Source organism: Prionailurus viverrinus, chromosome X, assembly GCF_022837055.1.
Source record: "Prionailurus viverrinus isolate Anna chromosome X, UM_Priviv_1.0, whole genome shotgun sequence".
Classification (NCBI taxonomy): Eukaryota; Metazoa; Chordata; class Mammalia; order Carnivora; family Felidae; genus Prionailurus; species Prionailurus viverrinus.
In genome coordinates, this window is record NC_062579.1 from 11868917 (window position 1) to 11880933 (window position 12017).

General features: G+C 42.0%; 1 protein-coding gene across 2 annotated transcripts in view; it reads left to right on the top strand.

Moving 5' to 3' along the window:
• Nucleotides 1-6216, top strand: part of PPEF1 (protein phosphatase with EF-hand domain 1) — a 109219-nt gene extending 103003 nt beyond the window's left edge. For both annotated transcript variants that reach the window (XM_047843808.1, XM_047843809.1), the window contains 3 exons: nucleotides 2949-3112; nucleotides 4205-4289; nucleotides 5641-6216. In XM_047843808.1, coding sequence (XP_047699764.1) covers nucleotides 2949-3112; nucleotides 4205-4289; nucleotides 5641-5849 — 458 coding nt within the window. In that variant the 3' untranslated portion in view covers nucleotides 5850-6216. The remainder of the gene's footprint in view (nucleotides 1-2948; nucleotides 3113-4204; nucleotides 4290-5640) is intronic.
• The last annotated feature ends 5801 nt before the right edge of the window (nucleotides 6217-12017 follow it).

Genomic DNA, 12017 nt, shown 5'->3' on the forward strand with positions numbered 1-12017 from the left:
GTTGAGCAAAAGAAGCCAGACGTCCCCCCAAATATATACTTCACAATTCCATTTACATATAGGTCAAAAAAGGCAAAAAGCAAATTATAGTATTAGAGATCAAGATAGTGGCTCTCTTTAGGAAAGTGGGAAGTGGTAGTAATTGTGAGGGACCCCAAGGGGGCCTTTTGAATATTGGCAATCTTTTTTTAACTTTGGGGATTTATTTAAATTCCAGTTAGTTAAAAGTGTAGTATTAGCTTCAGGTGTATAATATGGTGATGCAACCGTTCCATACGTCATCTGGTGCTCCTCACTGACAAGTGCACTCCTTAATCCCCATCACCTGTCTCACCCGTCCACCTGCCCCCTCCCCTCTGGTAACTATCAGTTTGTTCTCTACAGTTAAGAGTCTGTTTCTTGGTTTGCTTCTCTCTTTTCTTCCCCTTTTGTTTCTTTTGTTTTTTAAATTCCAAATACGAGTGAAATCATGTGGATTTGGCAATGTTTTATTTCTTGTCCTTGGTGGTGGTTACATAGGAATTATCTTTGTGATAATTCACCGAGCCCTGTATTTGTTTTGTGAGTTTTTCTGTATGTGTTGAACTTTAATTTAGAAAAAAGAATTATGACCAACAGACACATGAAAAGATGTTCATCATCACTTATCATGAGGGAAATGCAAATCAAAACCACAGTGAGATATCACCTCACACCTGTCAGTATGGCTAAAATCGACAACACAAGTAACAACAGGTATTGGTGAGGATGTGGAGAAAGGGGAACCCTCTTGCACTGTTGGTGGGAATGCCAATTGGTGCAGCCGATGTGGAAGACAGTATGGAGGTTCTTCAAAAAGTCAAAAATAGAAATACCTTAAGTTCCAGCAATCACACTGCTGGGTATTTACTCAAAGAACACAAGAACACTAATTCAAAGGGATACACGCACCCCTATGTCTATGGGAGTATTATTTATAATAGCCAAGCTATGGAAGCAATGCAAATGTCCATCAGTTAATGAATGGATACGTAAGATGTGGTGTGTATATATATATACAATGGAATATTATTCAGCCAGAAAAAAGAAGGAAATCATGCCATTTGCAATGACATGGATGGAGCTAGAGTATTAGGCTAAACGAAATAAGTTGGTCAGAGAAAGAGAAATGCCATATGATTTCACTCATATGTGAAATTTGAGAAACAAAACAGGCGAAGGGAAAAAATAAGAGACAAATTGAGAACAGACTCTTAATTACAAAGAACAAGCTGATGGTGACCAGAGGGGAGGTGTCTGGGGGATGGGTGAAGTAGGTGATGGGGAATAAGGCGTGCACTTGGGGTGAGCACAGGGGGATGTACAGAAGTGTTGAGTCACTATAGGTACACCTGAAACTAATATTACACTGCACGGCAACTGGAATTAAAATAACTTTTAAAAAAGCTTCCAAGAGGGAACAGTGTGGAGGTTTTTTGTGTGTCTCGCGTCCATGAAATACAGCCAGACCAACATTAAAGCATCCTGCACACCTAGAAAACTGATCTGAGGATAACACAACAACTGCACAACCTGAACCAAGGAACTCAGCAGAAAGAGAAAAAACTCACCTTTATTTTCAATTTTTGTTAAAAATATTTTTCTTTAATTTTTCTCTACTATCAAAACACACCTAGGATCTAGCAGCATTTCTTCAATTTGTGTGTGTGTTTTTAATTTTTTAATTTTAATTTTTTTAATTTTAATTTTAATTTTAATTTTTTCTACCTCATTAATTCCTTTTCTCCCTTCAAAATGATGAAACAAAGGAATTCACCCCCCCCAAAAGGTAAAAAGGAATTATGTCTTTGGCAGGTAAGTATGTGGGGAATGGTTTTATGGGAGTGTAAATGGATATTTTTTTTCTCGAAAACAGTTTGGTATTGTATGTCAAAAGGCTTAAAAATGTGCATCCTCTTTGATCCAGTAAATTCCACTTATAGGAGTGATCCTAAGGAGATAATGAAATAGTTGAATAGCCATTAAAATAATGATGTAGATCTACGTTTCTTAACATAGATGGATGTCCATGATTTATTATAAGTAAAAACTCAGATTAGAATAAATATGCTATGGGGCACCTGGGTGACTCAGTTGGTTAAGCGTCCGACTTCGGCTCAGGTCATGATCTCACGGTCCGTGAGTTTGAGCCCCACGTCGGGCTCTGGGCTGACAGCTCAGAGCCTGGAGCCTGCTTCAGATTCTGTGTCTCCCTCTCTCTCTGGCCCTCCCCCGCTCATGCTCTGTCTCTCTCTGTCTCAAAAATAAATAAACATTAAAAAAAAAAAGAATAAATATGCTATGTGTGTTGCCACAGACACATGTATATAAAACATTTGCTAGACTACAAGGCATATTTGGCTCTAAGAAAGGTAAAATGTAGATATATTTGTATATATCCCTGTTTGTGTGCACTACAAGTAATAACATTTTTTCTATTCGTTCAAAATCATTTCGAACGAGGGTATCTTTAATAATCAGAAAAAATAAAGATATTTATATTTTTGAAAGACTACATATAATATCAGGGGATGAAGGGATAGGACCTTGGAAAATGAGAAGTGAATTACATGCCAAAATATGAAAAATGAAAGTAATATTTTATCCTTTATATCTTTTCGTGTTTTAAAATCTTCTATTGTAAATACACCTTCCTTTGCTAATCAGAAAAAGGAACAAAAGATCGAACACCCAATGTCTGATTGCTTACACAAAACATTACGGGCAAGATCTGTGGAACACCTAAGACTTTCTTTAGTTTATTTGTCCCTTAGAGCTGTGGGGCCTGGTGGGACAAATCACAAAGGGGAGAAGGAGGCACCCAGGCCTCAAAACCCCAGGCTGCTCACTGACTCTGCCACGAGGTTGCGTTTCTTTATCAAATCATCAACCAATTATATGGGCTTTGTTGTTGTTGTTGTTGTTGTTAGGAAAACTTTCTATGAGCCAGTGGGCTTTTTCCATGGAGAACACTTTGGGGCTGAACTTACCATGGAGATCCCTGAGTTCACGCCTGGTCACCACAGACACCAATGGAGATATTAACTACATGTCCAGCTTCCAGGATATCCACATTCAGAAACCTGTGAAAGAGGCAAGTGAAACATAGCCCCAGCTGAAACCTGGCTGGAGCCAAACTCCCTTCAGATGACCTGTGAGAGGGACTCAGTCTTGAAAAGTTGGGTGTGGAATCATCTAATGGATGGGCATGGTAGGCTTGGGGAAGGCCTACGGGGGCTCCCCCAAGTACATAGTGATCTGTTCGGGAAATTTGTGCTTTCTAAGGATAGGCAAAATGGAAAAAGAAGGAAAAGCTTCTGCGAGAAAATCCATGTCAAATCAGAAGGGCAGATACGACACCCACTCTTTCATACAACTCACCCCCTCAGCTCCTCAGCAGAGTCCCTATTACACTGCGAGAGTATAGGCCTGCTGACATGACATCTTATGCCTTAAGTGTTTGTAAAATTAAAAATCTCTTATTAAAATGGGAATACCCCGGGGAGAGTTGTAAGGCCCGCCCCCGCCCCGTACTTATTAACAACTCTTTGCCAGTTAGTTACCACACTGGGCTGAACGTGAGCCGATGGGAAGGAATACTGGGGCGATTGTTTGCAGGGGAGATGAGAAGGTCAGAGCAGAGAGAAGAGAAGTAAGGCAGGTGGGAAACTAAGATACCCCCACAAGAGAGGCTTCGGCTTCACGCAAGAGGCAGTTTACCACGGTGACCAGACTCATGGGCCTTGGCTTCCGGCAGCTGAGATCAGATCCCATTCCCTAGCTACGTGAACCTTGCAAAACTCATCTTACCTCTCTGTTTTCTAATCTGTAAAATGGACATAATAATAGTTCTTTTCTTTGGGGCCATTGTTGAGGACTGAATGAAATAGCCCACAGAAAAGTCTCAGGGTGGAGCCCGCGTGCACGTGTTCTCAGTACGTGTTGGCTGTTGTTCACTGCTTCTTGATCAGCCAGGGCCCTGCAGACTGCACACGCTTCCGCATGCAACAGCATGGTCTTTTCTCTGATTAAAGAAGGTTGGGACTCCAAGGAAGGCCTGCCTTCTCGAATTTCTATCTGAATCACATGCTTTGAATTGGTGGGAATGTTTTGTATTTGTAACATGTACTAAAATTGACCGTTATTAATTCTATGTGTTTTAACATTTAGAACGTCTTTATTTTAGGCCCAATCTACTCTAATTGAAACTCTGTACAGATACCGATCTGACCTGCAAATCATCTTTAATGTCATTGATTCTGATCACTCAGGTAAATGAACTTTGATTAGTTCGGTAGCAGTAGAAAGCAAGGGCTAATCTGTTTCTCAGAAACCAGAACTCTATTTTCATCTATTGCATTCTTCATCCAAAGTTGGTTTAACTCAGGGCTGGGGGGGAGGCGATGATAAACTCATGATTAGGATTATTACTATTTTTTTTTAAATTTTTTTTTAACATTTATTTATTTTTGAGACAGAGAGAGAGCATGAACGGGGGAGGGTCAGAGAGAGAGTGAGACACAGAATCTGAAACAGGCTCCGGGCTCTGAGCTGTCAGCACAGAGCCCGATGCGGGGCTTGAACACACGGACCGTGAGATCATGACCTGAGCCGAAGTCGGACGCTTAACTGACTGAGCCACCCAGGCGCCCCAGGATTATTACTATTTTAGTTTGTCCACCAACTGTATTCAAGACCATATGGCCCCTATATAGGCCTCTGTATCTGTTAGACAAGAATAGCTCCTTTTATAAATCATCAGCACAGATGAAAAGATAATTCACTGTCCATTTAAACATAGTAGTTACTCCTGGCATTAAAAATCATTCCTGGAGTTCTGATCCTATGTTTGGGACTCAGGGGTATGAAAATTCATTTCTGCTTGGCTTTGATGCATGATTACTTATTTTCAAGCTTTATTATTATTACTTTTTAATGTTTTTATTTATTTTTGAGAGAGAGAGAGAGAGAGAATGTGAGCGGGGAGGGGCAGAGAGAGGGAGACACAGAATCCAAAGCAGGCTTCAGGCTCTGAGCTGTCAGCACAGAGCCGGATGCGGGGCTCAAACTCATGAACAGCGAGATCATGACCTGAGCCAAAGTCGGGTGCTTAACTGAGCCACCCAGGCACCCCATACTTATTTTCAAACTTTAAAACAATCACCAGATAATCCTCAACCGCAGAGATCACAGAAGACCAAAAGGTCAATAATCAAAATATGAAAGCAAATGATTGCCTAGAAAACATGGCAGAGCCATTGTTTGCAGTCCTCTTGTTGAGTGCCAGGGTCACTTCTCCCTCTGCCCTGATGTCCTTTTCCCTTAGATTTTAGATCCTGTAATTTCTATACCACATACGGTCCCACGGTCCATAATCCACCCCCATCCCTTGAGTGTATACTCATTCCAGGTTTGGAATAATGTCAGGGCCACCTGGTAGTTGAAAGTGACACATTGTTTCTTATATTTACAATCTGGCTTTTCCATCTCCTTCAGTGTCTGATGGTTGGGCATGGCAGCGAGCTTCTTCTCATTGGGACCATTCAATCAGTATAGCTTCCCCACTCCACCATTAAGTGGGTCTTAAAACGAACACTCACACCTTCTTCTATATTCTTCTAGGCCTGATTTCCGTGGAAGAATTTCGTTCCATGTGGAAACTCTTCAATAGTCACTACAACATTCATATTGATGATTTTCAAATTGATGAGCTCGCTGAAAGAATGGACTTAAACAAAGATGGAAGCATTGACTTTAATGAGTTCCTAAAGGCTTTCCATGTAGTGCATAAATTGGATAAGTTGAACAAATCAGGTAGCGGCCTTGCTTAACAAGAGCTAGGGCTTTCTCTGCTTGTAAATCCTGGGGCCCAAGCCACCGACACCATCTTTTCCCGAACGCTTGTAATTCATAATCAGTTGTAGAGAAAAGTAGACCCCCATTCGTGCCATGAGCAGATGTATAGTGTGGGTATTTGAGTCTCCAGTAAGCTGTAATTGGTAAGACTAGGTTAAATGTCAGCTGATAGGATTTGGCTCCAGTGTTAGGACTCATGCATTGCCAAGTAGAAACTGGGTTTGAGCCTAGTGTTGGCCTCCTTGACCAAGATACCAGAGGAGTTTGGAAACATGTTGAAAGGAACCCACAGAACCGCAAAGTGCAACATCTGTGAATGACTGAGGGATGGGAGGAGGAATACCAAACTAGTAATGGAATAAAATATTTCCATCTTTAAACTGAATCTTCTTTTTTTTATTTAAAAAATTTTTTTTTTAATTTATTTATTTTTGAGAGAGAGAGACAGAGTGTGAGTGAGGTCAGGGCAGAGAGAGAGAGGGAGACACAGAATCTAAAGCAGGCTCCAGGTTCTGAGCTGTCAGCACAGAGCCTGATGCGGGGCTTGAACTCATGAACCCTGAGATCATGACCTGAGCTAAGTCGGATGCTTACCTGACTGAGCCACCCAGGCACCCCTTTGAGCTGAGTCTTCTTTGGAGACCATAATCTGGTGATTCTCAATCGTGGGGAACCACCCTTGAGGGATGGGGGTCATATCAGATTCTTCGTGGAAGCTGTGGGAGTGGATTGTTTGAAAAAGCTTTTTTTTTTTTTTTTCCTGTCTGTTGGAGATACAAAGTGAATACAATTCACGTTGAGCCCTACAATTAATATGGTTTGACACGGTCATTGGTGAGATGGGGCCTTGGTTATGCATACATTTTGCAATTTATTCTGGTATTCTGATTGCATATCAAACATAATAGGTTTCCCTTTAAAGGCGAGTACGTGTTTCATTGTTTTCTAATTTTGAGAACTTCAAGATCTGTCAACATGCCAAGTTAGATCTCCCGCAACCTTGCTTGATAGACGCACCAGAAATAATGGATAAAATACAACAAATATATATATATATATATATATATATTTTTTTTTTTTTTTAATGCATAGCTGAGCTGACAAGAAAGTAAAAGAAACCCCTACTGGGCAAGGGAAAAAAAGGCATAATTAAAACCAGAGCTATACTAACGTCGGACAGGGTAGACTTTGAGGCAAAAAATATCATCAGGGGTAAAAAAAGGTCATTACTGAATGCTGAGAGGAATGCTTCGCCAGGAAGACAGAAGAATTATAAACATATATGCATCCAATAACAGAACTCTAACATTTATAATGCGAAAATTGACATAACCAGTAGGAGAAATTGATAGAGATTTTTAATATGCCCGTGCCAGGAATTGACCATCTAAATAAAAAAGTAGTGTGTAGAGTTTTGGGCAACCTAATTCACCTAACTGTGGGCATGTGTGCTCTGGAATCAGTTTTAGAGAATACACATTGTTTTCAAGCACACATGGGACATGTATAAAAATGGATCATGTATTAGACCACAAAACATCTCTCAAATACCAAGCGACCAAAACCCAAGATACTACATTCTCCGATGATAATGCAGTTAAATTAGGAGACGACATAAGAAGGTAACCAGATTAATGAGTGCCAAGTGATATAACTGGAGCTCGACCAGAAATTGCTACAAATGCTTCACAGGACTACGGCAAATAACTCTTTTCAAAAATAGGTGAATGGGCCGTTTTCTAGGGAAAACTGTAATTTACTAAAGCTAACCGGAGAACAAAAAGAGGGTCTGAGGAGACATAACTGTTAAAGAGTGGGCTGGGGTTGCCACGTGTCCTTTTGGCCGGCTGAACTACATTTCTCAGAATTCCCCTGTCTCACGTGTTTCTGCTTAAGATGGGCGGCCAGGGAGATTCTTGAGTGGTCGGGAAGGCAAAGGAAAGCGGCGGTCGTGGCGTGGCTCCCACACGCTGTTGCTGACCCGCGAGTCACTTTGTTGGTGTGGAGGGGCTGCTAGGCCGGCACTTGCTCTGAGTTGCCCTGGATCCTCTGTCAGCTTCTTTGATTCCTGGCCCAGGCGTGTCTTAGCTCCGGGCCGAAGGGCCCTGGCTTCTGCAGGATGACCTCGTCACCAATCACCAATCACCAATCAACAGCGGAGACTAAGAGTGGGCTCGGTCTTCAGTCCGCTCTTGTGGAGTGCCAGCCTGTGCTCGTGTGTTCCAGCCTGCTTCCCCTTCTGCCTGCCCGTCCCGCGGACTCGGAGCTCCGACACCAGGTACGGCGGCTTCCGGAGCCCGCTTAACCAGCTCCCGCATTTGCATAAGCCCCTTCTAGTGGTTTCGTATGTATACACATACACACATGGATCGTCCCGGCTCGGCCTCGGGTTGAACCCGGACTGATACAAAATTTCGCGCCGAGAGTGGTTCCAAAAGAACAGAATCTTAGCGAGTGCTCCGAATGTGTACAACCTGATGTATCTGGAGCCCCTGCCCCGTTGTCTCCTATGAAAATCCGCGGATGATCCCAGGATAGCGGTTTTAAGGCAGTCCGGCATGAGTCTTTCTTTTTGTTGCTTCCTGAATAGCATTTGGTTATCTCTTCTTGGCGTTCTTTCTGGAACTCTCATTTTCTCTCCTGGGCTTCCAGTCGCGAATTAATTATTTGCCTTTGTTGGAATTTTCACCGAAAGAATATACTTTGATTTTCCTCAAGATTGGTAACTAATGTCTATTTAGTGCCACGATTTTGTAGTTTTGTGCTTTGTGTTGGTGATTTCACCGTTGAAAGCGGCCCTCAAACATAGTGCTGAAGTTCTTGCTCGTGTTGTTCCTAAAGTGCAAGGAGGCCTTGGGGCGGGGGGAGAGACAGGTGTTTCAGAGAAAACAGGTGCGTTAGATAAGCTTCCTTCGTCCGTGTTGATGAATCATCTATGTGTATGAAATGGGGCGTCTGTGAACAGAAACACACGTACAATGAGGTTATCTTACTGATCATTTGACGAAAATCTTGTGACCGAAGTCTCGCAGGGACCGAGCCCTGTATTGCCCCAGGAGCGCTGCCTCAGTGTTCACGAAACCAGTGGTTGCCGCGATTGTATAGAACACAAATACTACAAATAACCAGAATGGACTGTATTCTCAAAAAAAAAAAAAAAAGTGGTTTTCTAGACCGTTAAGCTCTTTCATCCGCTGGAAATGATTTTGGGGTGTGATGTGGAGGCACCGTTTATCGAATAGTTCGTTCTTTTTTTTTTTTAAATAATTTTTAAGATTTATTTAGAGGGAGAGTGTGTGTGTGAGTGGGGTGGGGGAAGGCAGAGAGAGAGAGAGAGAGAGAGAGAGAGAGAGAGAAAATCCCAAGCAGGGTCCGTGCTGTCAGCACAGAGCCCTACACGGGGCTCCACCTGGTCAACCTAACTGAGATCATGACCTGAGCCAAAATCAAGAGTTGGCACTTAACCAACTGAGTCACTCGGGCGCCCCTTGAATAGTTCATTGTTTGCCACTCGTTTGAAATGCACCTGTGTCATATAGCAAGCTCCGTTTCTAAGCTGAGGATCCGTTGGTCTCTGGTCTGTCTGCTCACAAATACCTCACGTATTTTAACGTTCCAGCTTAGAGTAGTCTTTGTAGCTGCCATTAGGAGCCCCGACCCCTCCCCGATCTTTATTCTTCGTCAAAATGTCTCGGGTCCTTTAGTCCTCTGTATACATTGTAGGACTTCTGTGAAGGAGCCACCCAGGCGCCTCTCTTACAATCTTTTTTAAAAGATTTATTCCAAGATACATTAAGGGGTCTCACCTATTTCTTTCAATTTCTGCTGGCTCTTGTTTTTTTTTTTTTTTTTCATAGGGTTTAGTTCTATTCGGATTTGTTTTCTTCCTTTCTAGTCCTCAGTCATTTTATGTGCATTTCTTTTATAATCCCTTTCTGGCTATCTCCCTGTAGTTTGAGTTTATGGGGGTGTAATTGTGTGTGCAGACTCTTGATCCGGTTGGATTGTTCTCTCCTGGGCTCGGCCATTTTTTATTGTAGACATCTCGTTAGCAGGGTTTGCGTTTTGTTTTTGGTTTGTGTGTGTGTGTGTGTGTGTGTGTGTGTGTGTGTGTGTGTGTAAAATCCCATGATATTTGGGATGTGGGCACAATTCTTCAGAGAAGTTTTTTGTTTGCTTCTGCCTTGGGGCCGTGGTAGTATCACTGCTTGAGGAATAATTCTGTTACTTTTTAGTCTGGAGTTGCTGAACTATGTGGGTAGAGTAAAAGCAATGTGAATTGTGGTCCTGTGGCTTTGAGTTCTCAGAGAGCTTTTCTTTATTCTCCCCCACACAAAGCCCTGTGTCCCGTAGTCTCTCTTGTTTTCAGATCTTTTCATAAATAAAAGAGTCCTCTAAGGGTCTTGGCTTTATGCAAAGTACTCAGTTCCAATCCCCTACCTTCCAAAGCTTCATTTACTACCCCTGTGTGGGAATTAACACCAAACCCCTGGGTTCTGGAGACAAATACCCTCCCCCATTAGCTTAAGCACCCACTCTGTGCTCTTTCATTTCCCTCTTTGTTTTTGGCACCTGGGGATTTGCTTTTATTATTTGTGAGCTTAGCTGCACATTTGTCATAATTATGTTACATTTTACCCTGTACTTGTAGGTGATTATAGTAAAAGGATTTTCAAGTTGTCTGAGTCCACCATATTGCTAGAAGCCAATAAATAGTCTTTTGGTATCTACTGCTATTTGTTAATAATCTTGAGGCTTCATGTTTTTACTTGGACGATGAAGTTTGTAATAGGCCATGGTGCTTGAATTACACAATACTGTCATTTAGTGAATCTCAATTTTTAAAATTTGTTTATTTTAGAGACAGGGAAAGTGAGGGAGAGGGGCAGAGGCAGAGAGAGAATCTCAAGTCGGTTCCACACTTAGCAGGCTCGATCCCATGACCCTGGGATCATGACCTGAGCCAAAATCAGGAGTCAGGCACTCAACGAACTGAGCCACCCAGGCACCCCTAGTGAGTCTCAGTTTTTACACTTTGGTAGAACATATTTCTAAATAATTTTCCTCTTTAATGTTTGTTTTTTACATAAATGGAATATTATACATTAAAAAAAACGGGCACATTTTTTTCTTCTTTTCCCTCTTCTCCCCCAACATAAGCATGGCCCTCATCATCCTGTCTCACTCACCTGGGGAAGCCATGTTAACCTACTCTATGGCCTTCCATATTTCCATCTGTCCCATATGAACCTGTACAGACCTGTATCTGTCCTCATACAAGCATAGATTTACATGCACAGTAATACATAACGTGGTTTGATTACTATATGCTATATAAAAATGGGGTTATATTATACATATTTTTCTGCATTCTTTTATCAACCAATAATACCTACTTGAAATCCCTGCAAGTTGTAATGGCTCTAATTCTTTTTCTTTTTTGAATACACACATCAATGAATACACCTATGTAACCAGCACCCAGATCAAGAAACGGAACACAACCAGTGTCCCGGGATCCCCCAATCCCCCTCATGCCTTCTTCCATGTATCTCTTCCCCCCCCCCATATAAGTGCAACTATCATCGTGACTTGTAACAGCATAGATTTGGCTTTGGCCTCCTTTGTGCCTGGTGTACATGGAATCATTCAGTACATCCTCTTTTGTACAACATGGTACCATGACATTCATAAGGTTGTTGTATGTAGTTGGAGTTTGTGCCTTCTGGTTAGTCTATAATATCCTATTGTGTGAATATACCAGCAGTTATTTATTCTACTGAGAGACTTTGGGGTAATGATGGACGGTGCTACCATGAACATTTTGTTCATTAATTGGTTCTTTTTAGTGGCTATATAATAATTCCATGCTACAGAGGACCACCCTTGATTTGGCCAGCCTGCTTTTAGTAGGTATTTACTTCGTTTCCAGCTCTTGACCACTAAGGCAAAGCTGCAATACATACTTTTTGTTACATTTATTTATTTTTGAGAGACAGAGAGAACACAAGTAGGGGAGGCGTAGAGAGAGAAGAAGACACAGATCCGAAGCAGGCTCCAGGCTCTCAGCTGTCAGCACAGAGCCCGATGCGGGGCTCGAACTCACAAACCGCGAGATCATGACCTGAGCCGAAGTCAGACGC